This window comes from Oncorhynchus tshawytscha, linkage group LG22 (assembly GCF_018296145.1).
Source record: "Oncorhynchus tshawytscha isolate Ot180627B linkage group LG22, Otsh_v2.0, whole genome shotgun sequence".
NCBI classification, from domain to species: domain Eukaryota; kingdom Metazoa; phylum Chordata; class Actinopteri; order Salmoniformes; family Salmonidae; genus Oncorhynchus; species Oncorhynchus tshawytscha.
The window spans coordinates 3,745,018-3,770,256 of NC_056450.1; the positions used below are offsets into that span (position 1 = coordinate 3,745,018).

The window sequence follows — 25,239 nt, forward strand, 5'->3', positions numbered from 1 at the left end:
AGCGGGTATTCATGCTGGTGTGCGTCAACGCAGACAGGACATGTGAGGGCAAAGCCCGAGGTTTGGTAGGGGAGGGCCAGTACCTGTGCCTAGGAAAGGGTGGGGTGGGGTCAGCCGTGGGTGGTGAGCATGCACCAATACAAATCTCTCTGCCCCCTGTGGCAAGCAAAGAAAGAAACGTACTGTGCTACTACTATTTGACAAGGGGAGATTGATTCAAATTCATTTGAATCTTTTTCTGCTCGTACCGTCATGAGCTGTCACCAAGATTAGATCAAGATGGAAATTGAAACAATTTAACAATAGGCTACGGGTAAGACATCTTTCCTTGTTGAGTGAGTCCTTCTATAGCATGTTTTCTTTTGAGACTAATACTTTTGCAGACAATATTTGACTACTTCAACATTTTAGAAATGTTTTCATTTCAGGGAAGGAGTAGGTTATGCTGTGATTGTAGGAAGATAAGGAGAGTAGCCTATTTATTACAATGGACTGATACAGGTCTGTTATGCTAAGTTAAGCAGAGGGACAACACACACACACACACAAATCAAATAATATTGGTCACATATACATGTTTAGCAGATGTTATTGCGGGTGTAGCGAAATGCTTGTGTTTTTAGCTCCAACAGTGCAGTAATATCTAACAAGTATTATTTAACAACAATACACACAAATCTAAACGAGGAAAGGAATTAAGAATATATACATATATGGACGAGCAATGTCAGAGCGGCATAGTTAACATTGTTTGCTAGTGGCGTGTTCGAGAGTCAAATTAACTTTCCCGTGGCCGATTTGGACGGCCCTACTGTGCAGGGTACTGAAGCTGGAAAGGTCATGCAAACTTCAAAAGGGATGCATGTGGCAAAATACAATCAAGAGAAAAATAATATAGTAATCACAGGCTAGAAAAGGTCCGTCAGAAATGTACTTCTTACATATAAAAGCATTGCGATATGTTTTGCATTGGTTAATATTCCGTTGGCATCATCAAAGGAACATCTAGTGTCCATAATACATGTCAATGTTATATCATGTTGTAACATGATTTTCATTCTATACGGAAATATGTTTTACAATTATGTCGTTCGAGAAACTGCTACTTGTTTTTTTGTTCCCACAGTTCTTCTACCTTATTCATGAATCTTCCACGAACACAATGGCAATGTTACCACAGCCTTATCCTAGCCTTAACCACGCACACACTACACGCATGCAAGCAGGCACACACGCACGTAGACACACACACAGTGATGTGGCTTCACACATGTAGCCTTCCTCAGAGGGCAAAGTCCTGCTGGATGTGCCTAAGAAGAGACTATGTCTGGGCATGGCCAAGTCACCCTATGACACTTTATGATGTTGCTGCATTGTAAAACAAACATCACTGTCGGACTGCTACAGATTGTGGTCTGTTTAAAACGTGAAACAGAATTAGCTCAGTGCCTAGCCTCTTTTCACAGCTGCTGTGAGAAAAGACTACTAAGTGCCTAGTACTCCGACCTTATGCCAGTGTCCGTTAAAGCAATTAGTTCAGTGGCTGGATATATCCTAACCAGATGTCACCTGAGGTAATCATGGAAACTAGTTTGGGGCCAAACAAGCTGCTGTTTTATCTCTTTGGCAGGTGTTGTGCTGCCGGCTCCAGTGCTTCCTTCCTCATTGGGTTGTTTCCCACTGGTCAGAGACGTCAATTCAATGTCTATTCCACATTAGTTCAATGTAATTTAATTGAAATGATGTGGAAACAGTGTGGGCCCAGTGGGTTGGGGTCTCCTGAGGATCCTGTGCTTTGCAAATAGAGATCAATGACTCACCCAGCAGTCAACAGCAAACACGAACCTCATCAAAGGAGCACTACAACTCTATTCAATTATAAAGAGATTTTGATTCGCACAAGCTGGAATTCTGTGCAGTTTTGATGGGCATAGGGGCAGTGGGCTAAGAGGCCACAATAAAGTGGGACAGGTTCTAGTCTAGTCCTTTATCTGGTTGCATGGTGTAATGTTAGTGTTCAGTCGCCAAGTGAAACCTCTCCAGTGAATTAAGTGCAGTGACTGCCATGCTGATAAAACCAACAGAGGAATACTGACAGACTTACCTTTGTAGTCTACTCTGGCACTTCAGTCCCATCCTGTGCTGCCAACGAGCAGTGTGCTCACCCTGCACCATCTAGCCTCCATCTGTAAGAAGTCACAAGTATCCCACAACTTTAGGGGGGAGGGAAAAACATCAGCAGCTGCCCATTAACTGTAGACACACTTCCTTGTCTGCAGCTGCCTGTAAGTAAACTCATCAAAGTTTTTCCGCTACTCTAACTGTCTAAGGGTTACTACCAGCTCTTCTTATTGAGAGCGGCTCTCTCAGAACGGTACCTTCCCTCTGCAGCACAGAAAAGGTGTTCACCACCTAGCGGAACAGCTACAGCTTGGTTCAGGTAGCTGAATTGAAGGGACAAAGAAACTGGTTCTACAACTTATCTACAGGGTAGGGCAAGCGGCAGGATGATTGAGCACACTCAACACAGTTAAGGAAATGTGACCCAGCTATGAAAGTTTGGGGAGGGATATGTTTGTCAAAAAACGAAAAAGTAATAACAAAATAAATGATGTGTACAATATATTAGTTAATGAATCCAGCATGTAGCCTAGCGTTTAAGGTCGCTGGTCCGAATCCTCAAGCCAGCAAATTGGAAAAAAAATCGATGTTGATTTTAGTAATCACACTATATGCTGTTCATATCGTCGTTTGTTATGACGTTTCACAAGTTCACGTAACGTATGGAAGTTCAGTAAGTCCGGTACGGAAATGACACAACAGTATTTTTATGGATATAAAAATGGATGCGTTGTGTCAGGCTATGTTACAATATTGTTGCATCATATTGGTGCATTACGAAAGTAGACGCGAGGACTCCTAGCACCGCACTGTGACCACAGAAGTTTGTTTCCTTCAAGTCAAAGGTTTTTCCGGGAATATTTTTTGTAACTAACACATCAGTCGTAGCTCTTTGTACTATATGTGGAGCTAGTTTACAGAACTGTCTCGATAGGCAATAGGAAAGTCGAATAACTATGCTAAACTGGGAAGATGTCTTCGTCTGACAGTTACAGAAATGGACTGATTATTTTTCAACTGTCGTGAATTTACAGTCATTCAAGCAACTGAGTGCTTGCTAAGTTAGCTAGCAGCCAGACTCTAGCAATGCCTCTCGTCCCTGCAAACCAGCCACAATTGCTTCGCGCAAGTCAGTAGGACGAACCTTATGAACACTGTCTGAGGAACAGGAACGCGAATTTGCAGGCAGGTAGGATAGACCGATACCTTACATGACAATTTAGAACATAGCTATGCTAGTCAGTCATGTCCTGCTTTATGATGCACTATATATGCAAAAGTATGTGGACACCCCTTCAAATTAGCGGAATCGGCTATTTCAGGCACACCTATTGCTGCATGTGTATAAAATTAGGCACACAGCCATGCGATCTCCATAGACAAACATTTGCAGTAAAATGGCCTTACTGAAGAGCTCAGTGGCTTTCAACGTGGCACTGTCAAAAGGATGCCACCTTTCCAACAAGTCAGTTCATCAAATGTCTGCCCTACTAGAGCTGCCCCGTCAACTGTAAGTGCTGTTGGAAACTTAACAATAACAATAGCTCAGCTGCGAATTGATAGGCTACACAAGCTCACAGAACGGTACCAAAAATCATCTGTCACATCACATATACTTTTGGTAATGTAGTGTATTTGTATTAGTCTTACAGTAGCTACTCTTCCCCCCTTTACTCATACAGCTGCATTGGAGAAAAGAGCTCAAACTCCTGTCAGACCTTGCATACTGTGGTTTAACCACATTCTCAGGTAGGTAAACAAACAGCTTCACCCCCGTAGTACGATGTTGATTTAGTGTTAAATCTGATACGCAAGCATGTCTTTACCACACATTCTCCCTGTCCCTTCATGTGTCATCCAGGGTACCAGATGTAGGGTGAAGAGTATGTCAATATCATCCAGGTGGACCCCACCCTGCACGGGGGCACCGTCCTGTGCCAGACAAGGAGCCCAGGTGTATCTCCACAGCCTGTTTCCCTACCTGCTGGACAAGTTGCTGGTGTGCCTGGAGAATGAGCTGGAGACAAGGGAGGAAAGCCAGGGAGGGGGAGGCCAGAGAGCAGAAGTGGCCAGTCCCTGGAGCCTGGATGAGAGGCTGGGTCCAAAGGGTGGTGGGGCAGCTCACGGAACCCCAGAGGAGGATGTGCATGCTGGTCTTGTTGGCCCTCCAGCCGGCACTCTCCATCATCCACCGGTTGCACGTGGCTCTGTTTTACATCAGCGGGGCCTTCTACCACCTGGGGAACAAGACGGCCAGCATCCGCTATGTGGGTATTTGTTTGTGAACCTATGAAGGAACAGAGATTCGTGTCAATGACGTGAGCCCCATTGTTAACCTTTGCAACTACCACAAAGGGTAAAGAAAGCTTCAGAATATGTTTTGCTTGACATTAAGAAGCTATATTTTGGGGTTTAAAACCTATAAATACAATCCCAAATGGTTGGATAGTAGATCCTTTGCTACACCACTACTAATCTCCAACTGATTTGAATAATGTCTCTTCTGTACTAGATAAATCTAGCTAGCTTGCTGCTCATTGCTAGCAGGCTGCGTGGGCAGCCAAGCTGGTTGGAACTGGATATCTAGCTAGCATTACAGATGGACAAACAAGCCAAAAATGATTATTCAGACTAGATATATAACTAGCTAGATAGCTTAGCTGGGTTATCAAATGAATGCCTGTGTTGGAAAATAGCTAGCTTGTCACGTTCAAAATCCTTAGCTAGCTAAGCAACTTGAGTCACTCAATGACTTTTGGTGATGCAGTCCATCCTGACCAGAAAACAGATTAGGTTAGAATAACTGGTTATCGACGACAACTAGTTGGGCAACGTCTTTTAATTGCACACAAAGTGGTGATGTCGTTTTCTCAACAATATTTCTGATTTATGTTAATAACTGCCAATGCTTGCCTTGCCTCAACTACAGCATGACACAACGCATTTGGTAATGTTCCCACGAGACATGAACCCACCAAACTTGTCAGTTTTTTCAGTGGCACAGGACACCGTACTGCATGCAGTTGTTGTATTGAATTAACTTTTCACCACCTTGGCTTCGTAGCTTGAAATAAGTGGTAAAAGTGATTTGTTTTGTCAATTTGACATGGTTCCTCATAGGTCTTTCGTCAGACATCAGCTCTGTTGTAGATAGAATACATGATATGAAAAAATTATATTTTTAGCCATTTAACACAGCACTAAATTGAATGTTTTCTTTACCCATGGTGGGTAGGACCTAAGCAGTTGCCAGGGAAGCAAAGCCTTAAAGGGCTGTTTTTCTCCATTCAGTAGTGCACACCGTAGAAAACATTTTTGCAATGGAAAATAAAAGCTTTTTATTTTTTTTATTTTATTTAAGTTCAGGTAATCCCTCAAGCACATTTGTTTTCTGTTGTAATATGTTTTTCTACTGTGTGGCCTAATGAATATGACCCATGTTACTAGTGTATGCTTCAGCATGCTATTTCTCACCATTCTTTCTTTCCCCGGACGGTTAGCTTCGGGTGTGTGACGGGGGATGACAAGGCCATCCGGAGCAGCTACAGGCTCCTGGGCGTGGTCTCCCTGCTGCAGCTGGCCCTCACTGTGGCCCTGCAGCTCAACAACCTCCGATAGAGAGCCCAGCAGGAGTGGAGACAACACAGGAACCTGCCTTCCAGGTACACTGCAGGAAGAATAGTAGATGTTACAGAAGTGTTTGAGGACATTAGAATGATGCAAGAGGGATACAATTGCCCCACGCATCCTTTTTCATTGTGATTGAGGTATGCATATGAATTTTGCAAATACACGTGTTACAGTTAACCCATAAGAGTGTGTGTCCGTCCGTCCGTCCAGGTCTCCAGTCTGTAGAAGAGCCCAACTCACCCTGCGCCTCTCGCTGTATCCTGTGAATAGAGGAGAGGAGGCACTCGACCTCAACCCCATGTGGCCACTTGTTCTGCTGGGAGTGCATCACAGAGTGGTGTAACACCAAGGTGAGACCATAGATGCATTAAATCACTACTGTTCTATTTTATTATATGGGAGAAACACTATATACGTTCTTTAAGGGGCTATGACTACTATAAAAGTGGCACAGTCCAGAAACGACCTCCACCCTGCAGGCACTTGTGTAGGTGTGACAGGACTGGAAGGGTATAAAGAATGACAAATATTTCACCTATCTAGCATGTCAGAGGGTCAGTGCTATGAAACCAAGTTAAAAGCTATAAATGCAATGCATCACTATTGTTTTCTCCCTCCACAGACAGTGCCCTTTGTGTCGTGAGAAGTTCCAGCCTCCTCGACTGGTCTACCTGAGAAACTACTCGTTTCCAGAACCACTAGCGTGCCTTTTTGTTACATGGCTTTACTTTCTAAATGACTGGATCGCCACATTGGACTGTTGAATCGTTCAACACACCTTTGTCTTTCTTAGAGTTTAGCTATCCCTGTTCAAGTTACTTCCAAATAGCATCTCACTTCAGAGAATGCCTAGAGATCTTATTTTGGGACCTTGATTCAGATATTGCTGAAAACTCTGTCAAATTGTTTCAAATTGTTTTTGTAATATTTCAGAATATTATTGTGAAGCTCTGTCCTCAGCTCTTTCATTCTGTATCAGGGATACACACTGGAATCATTTGTGTATATTTTTCGTTCTTTAATATACTTGTTTTATATATTTTATGGGCATGCATAATGCAGTGTACTATATTAAGCAATCATTCATTTTGAAATGGTTTGCATATGAATCATGTTTGGATTGTATCAGTCTAATTTATCTGAATTAAAACGTAATAAAATATAAATCAACTATGCAACTTTTGTAATAAACAACTGTGCAATTATTTATGTGTCTTGTTTTATTGATAAAGTGGTGACTGTAATGCTTGTTGACACTATGGCTGTTCTTGTGGATCAGTCACGTTTTAGCTCCAGCCTGCAATGCTTCTGCTACTGACTGGCTGCGAACGGAAGAGTTGGTTCAGGTCAGTGGAAACCAGCAAATTGGCTTTAAATGGTTCCTTCATGAAATTGTATTCTGAACCGGTTTGGAAAATAAACCTACCAATAATAACTATCTTAGTTCAATGTGAGCTTTCTACCACCGGTAATTTACCGGTAGCTAACGTTAGCCAGGTAACGTTAATCAAAGCTCAGCTGCACACTGTAACCAAGGTAGCCAGCTAGCAGCAGTTAGCTATTTGTTTTGATATGTTCATGCACTTTCCACTTTGTCAATTTTGAACTATTTTGCGGCAAGATGACATGTGTAGACAGTTGATATAGGAAGTCCCAGCCAATTTACAAGTGTGTAGTCAGTCTGTTTTTAATCTGCCTCTGATCCGCTTAGTGGGGGGTGCCATGTGTTCACCAGGCAGCAGTAGACAATCTGTGCTGTTAAGGCAATAGAACCGTGAACGAACGCTGAATAGATGACAGTTTATGGTAAGAAACTTGGACCTTTATCATTTCTTTCAAATAGACATTATGTACACAAATGTTGTATTTAAATGTAATGCTTTATTCAAATGTTTGGCCCAAACGATAGGCTGCCTAGTATGTAAATTAATAAATCATGCAATTAGGTCTGAATTATATGTTCGCTCCACATTTCAGAATGGCTTGGCATTCCCAGAGAGGTCAGGGGAGGCAGTCTGGGGGATTGTCTCAAAGAAAGTACGTGCCCAAGAGGCCCCTGGTCCAAAGCAACCTGTCTGTCTGTGGGGAGAATGAAGTGGACCAGTTACTAGACCTTCTTTCTACTCTCAATGAAGATAGGCCTCCCTACTTAAGTGTCTCTGATGAGTTGCTGGACAGGCACACATCTGAGCCTGTCTTGAGACCGAAAAACCTGAGCCGCAACACTGACTTAACAGAACATGGTCCCACTTGGAATGCCAAGCTTGGGAAGTTGTCCCATCAGGGAAGTGAGGAGAAAGGGTCAGAGGTCAATTTGACTGACAGGGATATCCTTGTTCCTATTCGGTTACAAGGGGGTGCTTCATTGACCTCTGGTCATCCTTATGGCTCAATTGCGGGTCGAGGTGATGGTGGCAACTGTGTCAATTGGCTTGGGAAATGGGGCAGGGGACGTCAACAGCCAGTGGAGAGAGAATGTGTCTCTTTTGTCCAAAAATGCAACAGCGGTTCACTAGGTTCTACCTTTCCCGGAGATGCTCCTTTCTTCCCTGAAGTCCCCGACATGCTAGACAGGCGTCAGGGGGAACATGTAAAGCCTGCCTGTCCGAAGCAGAATGAAAACGTGTCAACATTCCAGGATCTACTAGAGTCCTCCTGGACATCTGCGAGCTTGCATAGGTCAATGTTGGATCTGGAGATCGGCTTATCATTTGTGGATCTAGGCATACTACCCCAGGCACCGAATACCTCTGGAGACTTGGCCTTATCTCCTGTGAATCTTGGATCTCCTTTAGATCACGAATGTCATGGCCCTAGGCCCTCTATCTCTTGCAATGCAAAAATGTCATGCTCCATTATCCACTGTCACAAAGGGGGCAGAAGGTGTTCTACCAGCAAGGATGGGTCTTCCACAAGTCTATATAAGGCTAACAGGGAAACCGAGTTCTCTGAACTCCATCTTCAAAGCGAAATCGCAAAGAATGCTGGACAACAATCAACAAACATCCATTCTCCTAGTGTATCAGTGAAGGCACACATTAAACCATGGAGGAAAGCTGAAAGAAAGGCAGAAAAGAAGACTGATGTTTTTGCGTCGGCCATGCGTGGCTCAGATTTCCCAAGTAATATGTACTTTTTACCTGCAAGCCTCTCTCAGTATAGCTTCAGCGGTAGACAAAACAGCACAGAGGTGGCGTACCCTGAGCATAATACAAAATGGTCCAATGAATTCTCAGGTCAAGCTAAGTCAGATTCAGTGGACACTGTGCATAGTTTTTACCCTACTTTAAAAGGGGTGGAGGATTTGTTTGAGGTGCCGAGAGTCACAACAAGTAATCCAGCTGTGTCACATTCTCTCTTGTGGGAAGAAAGACTTGGAATCACTAAGAATTTGGGTCAAATTACCCTCTCGGACAGAGAGAGGGCAGCTCACCTGAAGCGAAGCACTCCGAATGCGCCATGCCAAGACAACAGAGTGGGCCTCTCTCTGCTCCTCCATAGCCATGGCAGAAGAACTCCTGGGTCAACTACTCCTGAAAAGCAATGTCAGATCGACCCATTAGTTACAACACACACAGGCACATTGCATACATTGACAGGAGGCGCCAGTGGTGAATTTCTTGGTGAAAGAGATCTGTCTGCAGTTCATCAGTCCCGGCCTATGGTACGTTGACACACTTAAGCACCTTTGCTGAGCGTGTTCTTGTGTATGTCTATTTATATGGCTGTGTGTGTCATAACAGGCTGTGTGTGTAACATGAGAACATGATCCTGGCCACTCTAACACCTTTCTTTTGTTTGGGCAGCCTATTGACGCAGTAGAGATTCATAGCCCCAGTCTTGTGGAGACAATAGAGGACAGGTATGGGACTCCTTAGGTAAAATATTTGCAAAAATAACAAGTCACAAGCTGTCACTCAGACACCTAACACAAAATAATTGAGTGAAATAAAGCACACAAAAAAACATTGAGATGCAGGACAGGTGTCAATTCCTTTAGGACGGCAATGGACATTTTAATGTTTTGGAAAACAATGAACAAGCAGCCAAACTTTGTAGAAATAAATTTGGGGTGAACTTCTATTCAACAGCAACATCTCAAGTGTATAGGTATTGTGTGGTGGTGGGGGGGGGTGTTGTGGTATTGTGATGTTTGTGCCTCTTAATTGCACCTGAGGGCTGGAATGTACTTGTAGCAGGTGGCTGGCACTCTACAGATTCAGACTGCAGTTGCGCTGGTTCAGGACATGGGACCATCAGTGGAGGTCACACACACGGGCCAGACTCCAGCACCGAAGACACTTACTGAGGACCGGCCTCTCTGCCCTGAGGTGGGCTGTGGTGACCCGACGTGCCCAGACAGACACCCTTGCCAGGAGGACGGATGCCCTGACCCTCGCCCACTGTTTCCATCGGGTCAGCGATGATACTCAGCCTGGGTGCCTGTCTGTTTCTGCTGTCTTGCCAACTCCTTCAATTGTATGCCCGATTCCATAAGGAGTTGGCAAGAGAGCAGAAGCAGACTGGCACCCAGACTAATAATTACTAGGTCCAGAGGGTTTTTCCCACCATGCAACCTAATCAGGAAAAACTCCTAGCCATAACAATAACTAGGACCCAGAGTTCTTCCTGGTCATGTCACATGGTCACGATGAACTCCTGGCCCTATGAAGAGTGCATGGTGTTTATGTTGAGATTAACACTAGGCCTTAGACTTTACATTGTATGAGGGTAAGACACCCCCATCCACCACTAATGTGAGGCACCCACCTATGTAACAGAGGACAATGTGCTGTTGTTGCCGGGGCAGAATGTCTGTTTGGTGTTTTCTCAGATGTTCACACAGCAGAGCTAAATAACAAATATGACATGTCTTCTGAGGACATATTGCTCAACTCCATGTTACATGGAAACCAACCTCGTCCCCAGGCTCTACCGCAGAGTGCCAGCTGGCAGACCAGATTGCATGGAAACAAACTTTGGCTATTATCTGGGACTAGCCTTAATGTATGCTTGTATGAGAATATTCATTTATCATAACTGACATACAGTGCATTTGGAAAGTATTCAGACCTTGACTTTTTCCACATTTTGTTACTTTACAGCCTTATTATAAAATTGATTAAATAAAAAAACTCATTCTACACACTACCCCATGATGACAAAGCGAAACAGGTTTATTAAAAATATAAAACAGAAATACCTTATTTACATAAGTATTCAGACCCTTTGCTATGAGACACGAAATTGAGCTCATGTGCATCCTGTTTCCATTTATCATCCTTGAGATGTTTCTACAACTTGGAGTGCACCTGTGGTATATTCAATTGATTGGACAAGGCACACCCCTGATTTGGAAAGGCACACCCCTGTCTATATAAGGTCCCACAGTTGACAGTGCATGTCAGAGCAAAAGCCAAGCCATGAGGTCGAAGGAATTGTACGTAGAACTCCGAGGCAGGATTATGTCGGCACAGAACCAGGGAAGGATACCAAAAAATGTCTGAAACATTGAAGGTCCCCAATAACACAGTGGCCTCCATCATTCTTAAATGGAAGAGGTTTGGAACCACCAAGACTCTTTTTAGACCTGGCCGCCCGGCCAAACTGAGCAATCGGGGGAAAAGGACCTTGGTCAGGGAGGTGACCAAGAACCCGATGGTCACTCTGACAGCGCTCCAGAGTTCCTCTGTGGAGATAGGAGAACCTTCCAGAAGGACAACAATCTCTGCAGCGCTCTACCAATCAGGCCTTTATGGTAGCGGGTCCAGACGGAAGCCACTTCTCAGTAAAAGGCACATGACAGCCCGCTTGGAGTTTTCCAAAAGGCACCTAAAGGACTCAGACCATGAGAAACAAGATTCTCTGGTCTGATGAAACCAAGATTGAACTCTTTGGCCCGAATGCCAATCATCACCTCTGGAGGAAACCTGGCACCATCCCTACGGTGAAGCATGGTGGTGGCAGCATCATGCTGTGGGGATGTTTTTAAGTGGCAGGGACTGGAAGACTAGTCAGGAGATGAACTTAGCAAAGTACAGAGAGATCATTGATGACAACCTCCTCCCGAGTGCTCAGGTCCTCAGACTGAGGCGAAGGTTCACTTTCCAACAGGACAACAACCCTAAGCACACAGCTAAGACAATGCAGGAGTGGCTTCGGGACAAGTCTCTGAATGTCCTTGAGTGTCCTAGCCAGAGCCTGGACTTATTAAACCCGATCAAACGTCTCATGAGAGACCTGAAAATAACTGTGCAGCAACGCTCCCCATCCAACCTGACAAAGCTTGAACGGATCTGCAGAGAAGAATGGGAGAAACTCCCCAAATACAGGTGTGTAGCGACCTACCCAAGAAGACTCTAGGCTGTAATCGCTTCCAAAGGTGCTTCAGCAAAGTACTGAGTAAAGGGTCCGATTTTATTTATATATATATTTATTTTTATACATTTGCAAAAATGTCTGAACCTGTTTTTGCTTTGTCATTGTGAGGTATTTTATGTAGATTGAGTGGGGGAAAAAACAATTTAATACATTTTTGAATATGTCTGTAATATTTTTCTGGGGGAAATGGCAAGGGGTCTGAATACTTTCTGAATGCACTGTATGTATAATGTGTGCTACGAACAACATACAGAAATGTAATCTTCATGAACATCCAGCTTATTCAAACGGCTAGTTATTCCTCTCCTTCTAACAGTGGAGGAGGTGTGTGGGACAGATGCGTTGTCTCAACGTGAGCCCTGGCTCTGTGCGGGGTGACATTGGGGTCGTGTGCCTGCTGAGGAGACTGACCCAGCCCAGCAACACCCTGGTCCTGAGGACGGCCTACTGTGCCTGGAGGAGCCACATCCAGGGCATGCAGCTCGGCAGGGCATCACTCATACACTACCAGTAAGACAGACAGACACACAACCATCCACTGGGCACAGATGTCAGTTCAACGTCTGGTTTTGATTTACATTTGGTTGATTTGTCAACTAACGTGAATTCGACAACAAATTCCCTTACGTCCTTTACTTTTCTCCCATGTAAATGGACCCATGAGCACCAACATGTGAAGTTCATAGAAGCACATGAAATTTGGTGTCAAATTAAAACAGAGTTTATAGTTTTTATAAATTAAGGTGTATCAATTTTTCAACAATATTCCTTCCTAAAATGTGGAATAAGCAAAGGTTTTTCTTCTGGTTAAACAGATGGAAAAGGGGTCTTGGGAAACATCTTGAGAAATATCTTGTGTCTTGTCATTCTGTTACCAAAAACCCACATATCTTGAAGATATTTTCTAATTTCTCTCTCATGAGGAGGGATGATATTAATGACAAGTACAATAGATATTCTAATTGGTTAGTGTTTTTACTGATAACAATTTTGTTTATGATTTCTTCAGTGATTAAAACATGTCCCTGTTAGAAAATGCTGAAAAATCTGTATCAGAATGACTCCAATTGAATTGGCAAAAAGGGGAAATGATAGTAGTCACAAACCACTGTTGGGCCACCTGCTACTGTCCTCCCTTCCACTGGTATATTGTTATGTTCAGCTCATAGTGTCTCCTGCTACTGTCCTCCCTTCCACTGGTATATTGTTATGTTCAGCTCATAGTGTCTCCTGCTACTGTCTTCCCTTCCATTGGCATACTGTTATGTTCAGCTCATAGTGTCACCTGCTACTGTCCTCCCTTCCACTGGTATATTGTTATGTTCAGCTCATAGTGTCTCCTGCTACTGTCCTCCCTTCCACTGGTATATTGTTATGTTCAGCTCATAGTGTCTCCTGCTACTGTCCTCCCTTCCACTGGTATACTGTTATGTTCAGCTCATAGTGTCTCCTGCTACTGTCCTCCCTTCCACTGGTATACTGTTATGTTCAGCTCATAGTGTCTCCTGCTACTGTCCTCCCTTCCACTGGTATACTGTTATGTTCAGCTCATAGTGTCTCCTGCTACTGTCCTCCCTTCCACTGTTCAGTATACTGTCTTCCCTTCCATTGGTATACTGTTATGTTCAGCTCATAGTGTCTCCTGCTACTGTCCTCCCTTCCACTGGTATATTGTTATGTCCTCCCTTCCATTGGTTTCATGTTCAGCTCATCATAGTGTCTCCTGCTACTGTCCTCCCTTCCATTGGTATACTGTTATGTTCAGCTCATAGTGTCTCCTGCTACTGTCTGTCCCTTCCATTGGTATACTGTTATGTTCAGCTCATAGTGTCTCCTGCTACTGTCCTCAGCCCTTCCATTGGTATACTGTTATGTTCAGCTCATAGTGTCTCCTGCTACTGTCCTCCCTTCCATTGGTATACTGTTATGTTCAGCTCATAGTGTCTCCTGCTACTGTCTTCCCTTCCATTGGTATACTGTTATGTTCAGCTCATAGTGTCTCCTGCTACTGTCCTCCCTTCCACTGGTATACTGTTCAGCTCATAGTGTCTCCTGCTACTGTCCTCCCTTCCACTGGTATATTGTTATGTTCAGCTCATAGTGTCTCCTGCTTACTGTCCTCCCTTCCCCTGTTATGTTCCAGTGTCTCCTGGTGGTATACTGTTATGTTCAGCTCATAGTGTCTCCTGCTTACTGTCCTCCCTTCCATTGGTATACTGTTATGTTCAGTTATGTTCAGCTCATAGTGTCTCCTGCTACTGTCCTCCCTTCCACTGGTATACTGTTATGTTCAGCTCATAGTGTCTCCTGCTTACTGTGTCTCCCTGCTGTTACTGTCCTCCCTTCCACTGGTATACTGTTATGTTCAGCTCATAGTGTCTCCTGCTTACTGTCCTCCCTTCCATTGGTATACTGTTATGTTCAGCTCATAGTGTCTCCTGCTTACTGTCCTCCCTTCCATTGGTATACTGTTATGTTCAGCTATAGTGTCTCCTGCTTACTGTCCTCCCTTCCATTGGTATACTGTTATGTTCATAGTGTCTCCTGCTACTGTCCTTCCCCTGTTATGTTCAGCCAGTGTCTCCTGCTACTGTCCTCCCTTCCACTGACTGTTATGTTCAGCTCATAGTGTCTCCTGCTACTGTCCTCCCTTCCACTGACCTTCCACTGCTACTGTCCTCCCTTCCATACTGTTATGTTCAGCTCATAGTGTCTCCTGCTACTGTCCTCCCTTCCACTGGTATACTGTTATGTTCAGCTCATAGTGTCCCTTCCTGCTACTGTCCTCCCCTTCCATTGGTATACTGTTATGTTCAGCTCATAGTGTCTCCTGCTACTGTCCTCCCTTCCACTGGTATACTGTTATGTTCAGCCATAGTGTCTCCCACTGTCCTCCCTTTGGTATACTGTTATGTTCAGCTCATAGTGTCTCCTGCTACTGTCCTCCCTTCCATTGGTATACTGTTATGTTCAGCTCATAGTGTCTCCTGCTACTGTCCTCCCTTCCACTGGTATACTGTTATGTTCAGCTCATAGTGTCTCCTGCTACTGTCCTCCCTTCCACTGGTATACTGTTATGTTCAGCTCATAGTGTCTCCTGCTACTGTCCTCCCTTCCATTGGTATACTGTTATGTTCAGCTCATAGTGTCTCCTGCTACTGTCCTCCCTTCCATTGGTATACTGTTATGTTCAGCTCATAATTGTGAAGCAGTCTGGACAACCCCTTTCTCTCTCTCTCCAGTTAATGTCACCTCTCCTGGCTCTTACCAACACCTATCCATTAGCCCCCTCTCTTTTCATTTACTGTAACCACTGCTTTCTCAACCACTGAGCACTGGTCGTTGAAATGTAGATATCTGCTTCACAAGTTTGGACAGTACAGTAGAGTATAGGTCAGTACTGTACTGTAGTTTAGTACATCACAGTACTATGCAGAACAGTAGAGCACACTAGAATAGAGTGCAGTATAATGTACTGTATTGTGCTGTGCTTTACTGTAATGTCCATACTTGTGAAACAGACATCTATGATCGGTTCAGATTTGGTCCGGTCCATAGAGCCCTGCACAGGTGTGAATTTTAAGCCCCACCCGTGCCCGTGACGTTCAGGCCCTACCCTATTGCTTCTGACAAGTTTAAGGCCCGGCCCGAAACCACAAATCAGAAAAAACTTCCTCTGTTAGTAAATCCGTGATCTGCTCCTTTCTGTCTGTCACTCGCTCCCTGAGCGCAGCTCGCTCTGCGGATGGCCGCTCCGAGTCCGAGGGTCCATGGCAACGGCTCTGATTTGGGACAATAATTGACAATTCGTAGAATAATACCCAAACTTGCAAAGGAGGATATTTGTGTACCTTTGTGTACCTATTCAGGATACCTTACAATGAATACATCACTTATCCATAATTATGTATTTCTGTATAGTACAGATTAAGGAACCATGATGTCATTCTGTTATCAGGTGTTAATCCACTTACTGTAGTTCAGTAACCAAAATTACATTTTAACTTAAGGTGTCATATCATAACTGACATCCCATTCTTTCTGCAGACTTCTTTGAATCTTAATTTAGAATAGATATTTAAGAGGTTTTTTTGACAACTTGGTCACCCAAAAAAGATTTTACCTCCATTCTGTTATGAAACTATATCTGCGCTGTTCTTCAAGTAAATGTGTTTGTCAAATTGTCAGTGGAATGTGTTGAAAGTAGTCCATGTTTATAGAAATGTATGGTTTAACTTTGCAACCCATGGTTTTTGTTTGGCATACATTTTATGGTGAAAAATTAGTCTCATCGTCATTCTATTACCATGGAATGGCCCACAATTGACCTCTGTATCTAGGACAATGTCACTCGGCTGTGAATGGGAGCGATGCCCTACAGCAATGCACCCCTAAACATGTGAACAAAACACGTGAACTGAATGCACAAGCATCTGTAATAATAACCTCAAAGACTTGGGCCCTGTAACATTTTTCTGTGTTCGTCCCCTACCAGTCTGACTCTGCTGTGTAAGCACTGGCTGGTGTGGAGGCAGGCTGGTGTGAGGCTGCAGGCGTGGGCGCTGCAAGCCCAGAGGGCAGCCCTCCACTGGGACCACAGGCTGCAGAGTAGGGCCTACGCCTTGTGGAGAGCTGCCTGGGTCACGGCACGTCTGGCCACAGAACAGCACAGGTAAAGGGACCGTTATTGATAGTAGTTTGTGTTAGTCTTCCATGCTGACCAAACCGCTTGTGTAACGTGTGCGAGCATTACAAAATAAATGCACACAAACCATGTTATTCAATCATTGCATCTAAACTGCTTGCGATCGTCTGCGTTGCCAGGGGCTAAAATAGGTGGTTCTATTTGTGACGCTTTGCAAGTCCCCCCTCTCCCACTTGGTTATTAGGAGCATAAACCCGCGTGGTTGATTGAAAGATGAACTGAGGTCCACAGTCCAGTTGGTGGTGATAATGCACTTTAAAGTTAGTTGCCAACCGCCATATAAAGTCCAAAGTAAGAGAGATTACTAGAAACTAACTTGGTTTACCCTTTTATCTGTGGATGAATAGTCGGAGTAGAGGACCTACGTCCTCTACGTTTCAAACAACCCAATATTTTTATCCCAGGACCAATTAGCTCGCAACAGCAAGCTAGCTAGCAAAATTGCCATGAATGTTGAATGCTTTTCGACCTGTCCCCAAATTAATATAGTTCAGAGTTCGTTTTGATATTTCAACCTGAGTGTCCTGATCACGTCTGTGGATGGACAAAATCTACATGCACACGATGGTGGACGCGCACACGCCCGGTCTAGTCAGCATGTTAGGCCTTGATTCAATCAGATCAAACTTGTAAACATGGCTGTATAGGATCTCTCTTAATGCCACTCCGTGCAGCCAATGGCAATGCCCGCTTTAGGTATAATGCCAGGAGCCGCTTGTGGATTTGACAGCTCTAACGCAGTTCCACCTCAGAAACCGCCAAAACAACCGCTATGTAGATGTCGGCTAATTGGATCTGATTTAATAGAGCCCTTAGTGGATCCTGAGGGGATACAGTTATATTTAACTCTTCAGTTGTATATATTCCAACTTCAATCCCATGGCGCTGTGTGGTCATCTTCTCTGAGTTTAGCCTAGTGTTGTTGTCTGTTCAGGAGGATACAATGTTCATGTAGAAATATTTTGTGTAGATCAGGTATGAGTGTTTGTCAAGTAAAACTGTGAGTCATGTCAGCTCTACACATTACATTTCTACCTGCAACAATAAGAACATTCCGTTAAATTGAACACACCCCTGCTCTTACACAGGGCGTCCTGCCTGGCTGCAGCCTGGAGCGTGTGGGTGGCCCGGGCCACACAGAGGGAGGAGGAGCGATCTGCTAGGACCAATCAGAGTGCTGGCTTCCACAGGAGGAGCCTACTGCAGCACAGCCTTCTGCTGTGGCTAGAGAGAGCAGAGCAGAGAAGACGACAGAGGGATAGGCTGCAACGCATCGTCAGGTCATAACCCTACTAGTGCGGCCAAATAGTGATGGCTATAGGGTTATGTTACAGTTGTGATGGTAGTCACTAAATTGCCTTGCTAGAATGGACCAGGAGACAAACTGAAATTCAGTTTATTTTCAAATGGAAATGGCCCATTAACATTCTATGAGGATCTTTCAGTTTATGTCCTCAACTGATATACTGAACAAAAATATAAACGCAACAATTCATGATTTCACTGAGTTACATTTCATATAAGGACATCAGTCAATTGAAATAAATTCATTAGGCCCTAATCTATGGATTTCACAGCACTGGGCAGGGGCGCAGCCGTGTGTGGGCCTGGGAGGACATAGGCCCACCCTCTGGGGAGTCAGGCCCAGCCAATCAGAATGAGTTTTTCCCCACAAAAGGGCTTTATTACAGACATAAATAATCCTCAGTTTCAGCAGCTGTCCGGGGGGCTGGTCTCAGACAATCCCGCAGGTGAAGAAGCCAGATGTAGAGGTCCTGGACTGGCATTGGTATACAGTGGGGCAAAAAAGTATTTAGTCAGCCACCAATTGTTCAAGTTCTCCCACTTAAAAAGATGAGAGAGGCCTGTAATTTTCATCATAGGTACACTTCAACTATGACAGACAAAAATGAGAAAAAAAATCCAGAAAATCACATTGTAGGATTTTTAATTTATTTGCAAATTATGGTGGAAAATAAGTATTTGGTCACCTACAAACAAGCAAGATTTCTGGCTCTCACAGACCTGTAACTTCTTCTTTAAGAGGCTCCTCTGTCCTCCACTCGTTACCTGTATTAATGGCACCTGTTTGAACTTGTTATCAGTATAAAAGACACCTGTCCACAACCTCAAACAATCACACTCCACTATGGCCAAGACCAAAGAGCTGTCAAAGGACACCAGAAACAAAAGTGTAGACCTGCACCAGGCTGGGAAGACTGAATCTGCAATAGGTAAGCAGCTTGGTTTGAAGAAATCAACTGTGGGAGCAATTATTAGGAAATGGAAGACATATGAGACCACTGATAATCTCCCACGCAAGATCTCACCCCGTGGGGTCAAAATGATCCCAAGAACGGTGAGCAAAAATCCCAGAACCACACGTGGGGACCTAGTGAATGACCTGCAGAGAGCTGGGACCAAAGTAACAAAGCCTACTATCAGTAACACACTACGCTGCCAGGGACTCAAATCCTGAAGTGCCAGACGTGTCCCCCTGTTTAAGCCAGTACAGGTCCAGGCCCGTCTGAAGTTTGCTAGAGAGGATTTGGATGATCCAGAAGAAGATTGGGAGAATGTCATATGGTCAGATGAAACCAAAATAGAACCTTTTGGTAAAAACTCACCTCGTTGTGTTTGGAGGACAAAGAATGCTGTGTTGCATCCAAAGAACACCATACCTACTGTGAAGCATGGGGGTGGAAACATCATGCTTTGGGGCTGTTTTACTACAAAGGGACCAGGACGACTGATCCGTGTAAGGAAAGAATGAATGGGGCCATGTATCGTGAGATTTTGAGTGAAAACCTCCTTCCATCAGCAAGGGCATTGAAGATGAAACGTGGCTGGGTCTTTCAGCATGACAATGATCCCAAACACACCGCCCGGGCAGCGAAGGAGTGGCTTCGTAAGAAGCATTACAAGGTCCTGGAGTGGCCTAGCCAGTCTCCAGATCTCAACCCCATAGAAAATCTTTGGAGGGAGTTGAAAGTCCGTGTTGCGCACCAACAGCCCCAAAACATCACTGCTCTAGAGGAGATCTGCATGGAGGAATGGGCCAAAATACCAGCAACAGTGTGTGAAAACCTTGTGAAGACTTACAGAAAACGTTTGACCTCTGTCATTGCCGACAACGGGCATATAACAAAGTATTGAGAAACTTTTGTTATTGACCAAATACTTATTTTCCACCATAATTTGCAAATAAATTCATTAAAAATCCTACAATGTGATTTTCTGGATTTTTTTTCTCTCATTTTGTCTGTCATAGTTGAAGTGTACCTATGATGAAAATTACAGGCCTCTCTCATCTTTTTAAGTGGGAGAACTTGCACAATTGGTGGCTGACTAAATACTTTTTTGCCCCACTGTACATGGTCTGCGGTTGTCAGGCTGATTGGACGTACTGCCAAATTCTTTAAAACAACATTGGAGGTGGCTTATGGTAGAGAAATGAACATTCAATTCTCTGCCAACAGCTCTGGTTGACATTCCTGCAATCAGCATACCAATTGCACGCTCCCTCAACTTGAGACATGTGTGACAACTGCATATTTTAGTGGCCTTTTGTGATCATGCTGTTTAATCAACTTCTTATGCCACACCTGTCAGGTGAATTAATTATATTGGCAAAGGAGAAATGCTCACTATCATGGATATAAACAAATTTGTGCACAAAATTTGAGAGAAATAAGCTTTTTCTGGGATCTCTAATTTCAGCTCATGAAACATGGGACCAACACTTTACATGTTGCATTGATATTTTTGTTCAGTAATTGATCCTATCCTTCTATGTATAGGATTGACATTTGAATACCTCAAACTCAACAATATTAACACACACTGTACAGATCCAAGAATAATGCTCTCATCTCTCCCTCCCTCCTGCTTTCTTTCTCCCTCCCCCTCTCTCTGTCGGTCTGTCTCCATATGACTACCACACACACGCACACAGGAGGGTTGCCCAGCGCTGGCGCGAGCACACACACGGATCCCGGTTGCGGCGCGTGTGTGTCAAGGCCGAACTGGTGCTCTCCAGACAAATTTTAGCAGGCAAGTGGTGTGTGTGCCAGTGAGCCCTCTTCTTAAGTCGTACCCTGACTTCAAACAAACACATGACAGCCTTGTATATATCCAAGTCCCAACTCTCACACTGACTGGCATAGTGCCTCCCTCTACCTCTACAACATGCCGATTATCTTCTCCTGCTAGACCAGTGGTTCCAGAACATGGGGTCAGGTCCCCTGAAATAGAAACCTTCTGAGAAACTTGTTTTTATCTTCAAATGGGTATAGAATACAACATGTTAGTGTCTACTAATGGCATTTTACTCTATTAGAATGAGCTTTCATGTCATTATGTGTTGGGACCGCCTTCGGGACCTAAAATTGAGTGAATATGAACACAGTGTTAACTGTGGAATATCATTTTTCCAAGTGGTGTCCCCTGCATTTTCTAGTGTCAATTTGGGGTTGTGTGCAAAAAAGGTTTGGAAACCCCTGTGCTAAACAGCTGGCATTCACACATTAAATAGTTCCCTTTGATATGTGCTAGCTAGTAGTGCCAGAGCCGTCGGTCTGTTTTCCTCGTCGAGTCTTTGGGTTTCAAACCTGTCTGGCACTAGCATGCACTGGCTTGCACGGAAGTGACACAATTATGGGCCAGCGGATAATGAAGTGTCTATTAGAGTCATTGGGATGATGAATGTCTTTTGGCCTCATCTCCTCTCACCAGTGGCCTTTGGGAGGTGGCACCAGGAGTTTGCCCGTGCAGACTGCGGGCACAGACTGGTGCAGAGGTGGCACAATCTGCTGGAGTGGAGGAGGCTGCAGGAGGCGTTTACATCCTGGAACCGCAGGGCCCTGGTCAGGAGAGGGGCCCTAGAGATACAGGAGAGAAGGCAACGGGCACAGCTCTCACAGTCAGTCTATGGAGCACAGATAAATAGACAAATGATATCATATGAAATGTCTCCATTTTGACTCAAGTGTGCTCCAGTTAGTTTTGAGTGTGCCTTCAGAGTTTAACATTGATCAACATTGTTTGACCCCATCTCAGCATACTGCGTGGCTGGCGGGGTGTGGCCGAGCGCAGGGCGGCGTGCATGTGTTACTGCAGCGAGAGGAATGATCGGATGGCCGCACACACCCTGCAGAGCTGGAGGAGAGCCACAGCGCTACGGTCCCGACACACACGCCTCCTCACACACCTGCTGGAGAGGAGGAGGACACAGGCGCTGACCCTAGGGACACTGACAGGTTGGCCTGGCGTCTTAACTTCAATGAAACGTTCTGTCATTTACTTCTTCTTTCCCATAAATCCTCCAGGGAAGGCAAACCCTCAGTGCTCGGCGAGTTACTGGGTGTACAGGCTTTAAGCTCCAGAGCAGGACTGCAGCAAAAGCCTGTACGCCCGGCAGTTCTTCATGAATTCCATGGCTGTTAAAGTGCAAGTGTGTGCTCAATCTCACATGTTGTAGGGAATATGAGGCCGAGTGAGGCGGTGACGCCAAGGTTGTATGGTGGTGCCAGGCTCATCACATTGGAGGAGTTGTGTGACAACCTGCAGCTCCAGACAAGCCTTCACTCCTGGAGGAGGGAGAAGAGCAAGCTCCAGCTAGCCAGGTAGCTATCACCACACTGCTGCTCTCTCGTCTTGGCCTCTTTTTTTCCCCCCCTTTTCACTTACTTGCTTTGGAGTATACTTAAACTGCTCTGTCTCCACTTCAATCTTTCAATCACATCCCTCTCACTCCCCACCTGTCTCAGACTGTACTGTGTGGCCCGGGCGAGGGAGCAGGTGAGATTGGCGCTGCAGCGTTGGCATGAGCTGGCGTGGGATTCCCAGGCCTGCAGGGTGCACAGGTTCAGGACTAGACTGGCAGCGCTGGAATCCTCTTCCTCTGGGTTCGGCAGCACCTCTCCCCTCTCCCTGAAGCTTGCTGTGGCAGAGCATAACATCAGCACGGAGCTCAGCGATTGGTCAAACAGCTCCTCTTCAGCACAGATGGACAGAGGATGCCCCCTACTGGCCTCATCCCCATTGGAAAGTCTCAAGACCTGGTCAGTCTGTTGAATATACACACACATACTGTTTGAAAGGGAGGTGGTGAGTGTTAGAGTATGACTGATACAAACATTGTGTAACCCTGCTTCAAGGCCTTTTGCTCTCTTCTCCACAAAGCTTCCAGGTCGAGAACCATGTTGATTTTGCAGAGGGTGACCAAACCTTCTGCCTCTCGCATCAAAGTCTCCCAGATCACAAGAGCTCACCCAGATTAAAGGTATTTCATCCTGCATTTGTATAATCTCCACACACTCTTGCATCCTTTATCAAAACATACAATAATGCCAAAAGTTTAAAAGTATATCCATCTTATATTATAGTAATATCCATCTTCTCTCTACACCCCTTACCTCCCATCCCTCTTTGTCAGGGTGTCATGGGGAGTGTGGTGGGCCGGATGCTACGTCCCTCCCTCAGTGTGGCCTTCTCTCAGTGGAGGGACTATGTCAGAGTCGGCAGGGAGCAGCGACGCCTCATGGGCCTGATGGCAGATGTCCGCAGACGGGCCATGCTTGGCACCGCCCTCAGCCTGTGGAGGAGACACACTCAGAGCCTCAGCACCGCAGCCATACAGATGGTCAGTATTATAGCATTATTATTAAGCCTTATTCTACCAGGGAGGCTGAAATTAGCTCCCTACCCTTTCCTCTTTTGATGTTTTTACATTTTGGAAGGGTACCGTACACGATTTAGCTGTCTCAGACAAGTTTGAGATCGGAGACAAAATCCCCATGTCGTTTCCTACTCGGGGCGTGCGGCCGTCACCGACGCTTGTTTAATGTGAACCGGTCAGAGACGCAGTCTGAGGGCTACCTCTCCCATATTTGAGCTGTCCCAGACATCATGATATTTTCAAAAAATGTTTGATTTTATCGGCACAAAATCTCCAATGCTCTTGTAGTGTGAGATGTGCAACGACAAGCTTTGAGAATGGTGATCTGCAATCGCCAATGACGTTGTTTCGCATCACGCAGAATGTGTAGACTCTTGAGCAGGAGCGATGTCTACTACTTGCCTACTAGTATGCATTTGTAATTGCCTTTAATCAAAGCATCAATTCGTTACAGCTCTGAAGTTCACAAGCAATGCTATTCAATTCAACATTTATTGGCTAGGTATTTCAAGTCTGTATGGCAAGCGTGAATGTCTGACTGAAAATGTTTCATGAGGCTGCTTTGAGCCACAGCTCGTTCTAGCTACACAATCTAATCACATAATTGTTTTTGCGTGGTGGTATCGAGAATGATCACGGCCAAGTGAAGAATCTTGTGTGTGACGTCCCCGTCTGTGCCGCATCGTTTAGGTTGTGCACCACTACCTTGGCAAGACAAAAAAGTACAGGAAAGATGGTTGTTTAATGTGAGAGGCTCAGTGATGTTAAGATTTTGAAAGTTGTCTAGTGTCCACCCAGGATAAGGGTTGTAGTGTCCACCCAGGATAAGGGTTGTAGTGTCCACCCAGGATAAGGGTTGTAGTGTCCACCCAGCATAAGGGGTGTAGTGTCCACCCAGCATAAGGGGTGTAGTGGTAGAGCTTCCTTCATATTCAAATCAAATTGTATTGGTGGCGTACACATCTTTTTTGTTGCGGGTGTATCAAATTGCTTATGTTACTAGCTCCAACAGTGCAGTAATACCTATAAGGCTGCGTTGAGACAATGACCCAAGCCCAGCTCAGTTAATGCCTACCATTGTGTCGCTGAGTTGTCCATAATGCTTCAGAAAATGTACATCCCTGGGGCAATGGTAGACACAATGTAAGTGTGAGTAACCTAGTTCATGTCCCTCTAACTGCCTCTGCTGATCCTACAGCTATTGTATGCATTAATCATGTGCATATGAACCAGAGTTATACTGTTAGCATTGTAGCTGTGTGCAGCTCAGCCTGCAATAACATAAATAACATGAGCATGTTATGTTCTGCTAAGCTTCCCAGTAAAGCAATGAAAACAAGCAAGCATCCCAGAAAAGTGATAAAAAATAGCTCATGTTAAGAAACAAGGTTCAAGAAATCAATAAAACTTGCTAGTAACAGGTGACATACATTCTATCTCTGAAACTGACTTCAATAATAACTTTGATACAGTGGTAGCAATACATGATAACATCTACAGAAAAGACAAATGCCAATGGTGTTGCTGTTTATATTCAGAACCACATTCCTGTAAATCCTAGAGAGGATCTAATGTTAAGTATTGTTGATGTAATATGGCTACAGGTTTTGCCTCAATTAAAGCCCATTCTTGTGGGAAGCTGCTATAGACCACCAAGTACTAACAGTCAGTATCTGGATAACATGTGTGAAATGTTTGATAATGTATGTGATATCAACAAAGG

At 44.6% G+C, this 25,239-nt stretch overlaps 2 protein-coding genes and 1 pseudogene across 3 annotated transcripts in view; 2 read left to right on the top strand and 1 right to left on the bottom strand.

The window, feature by feature from the left end:
* plch2a (phospholipase C, eta 2a) overlaps nucleotides 1-3,475 on the bottom strand; it is a 183,729-nt gene extending 180,254 nt beyond the window's left edge. Inside the window, exons 1-2 of one of the 2 annotated variants that reach the window (XM_024383760.2) lie at nucleotides 2,379-3,475; nucleotides 2,105-2,186 (exon numbers count right to left, since the gene is read on the bottom strand). The gene's annotated coding sequence lies outside the window, so the exon portion shown is untranslated. Of the gene's footprint in view, nucleotides 1-2,104 lie in introns of both variants that reach the window. The other variant, XM_042303579.1, reaches the window with a different exon arrangement.
* Nucleotides 12-6,956, top strand: LOC112221498 (annotated as a pseudogene).
* A 67-nt stretch (nucleotides 6,957-7,023) lies between these two features.
* LOC112221596 overlaps nucleotides 7,024-25,239 on the top strand; it is a 96,069-nt gene continuing 77,853 nt past the window's right edge. The window contains exons 1-15 of the mRNA XM_024383752.2: nucleotides 7,024-7,097; nucleotides 7,463-7,557; nucleotides 7,729-9,415; nucleotides 9,558-9,613; nucleotides 9,948-10,167; nucleotides 12,449-12,642; nucleotides 16,628-16,804; nucleotides 17,926-18,117; nucleotides 20,793-20,890; nucleotides 21,572-21,758; nucleotides 21,896-22,095; nucleotides 22,317-22,461; nucleotides 22,606-22,899; nucleotides 23,021-23,120; nucleotides 23,274-23,480. Of these exons, the coding sequence (XP_024239520.2) occupies nucleotides 7,730-9,415; nucleotides 9,558-9,613; nucleotides 9,948-10,167; nucleotides 12,449-12,642; nucleotides 16,628-16,804; nucleotides 17,926-18,117; nucleotides 20,793-20,890; nucleotides 21,572-21,758; nucleotides 21,896-22,095; nucleotides 22,317-22,461; nucleotides 22,606-22,899; nucleotides 23,021-23,120; nucleotides 23,274-23,480 (3,756 nt within the window). The 5' untranslated portion in view covers nucleotides 7,024-7,097; nucleotides 7,463-7,557; nucleotide 7,729. The remainder of the gene's footprint in view (nucleotides 7,098-7,462; nucleotides 7,558-7,728; nucleotides 9,416-9,557; nucleotides 9,614-9,947; nucleotides 10,168-12,448; nucleotides 12,643-16,627; nucleotides 16,805-17,925; nucleotides 18,118-20,792; nucleotides 20,891-21,571; nucleotides 21,759-21,895; nucleotides 22,096-22,316; nucleotides 22,462-22,605; nucleotides 22,900-23,020; nucleotides 23,121-23,273; nucleotides 23,481-25,239) is intronic.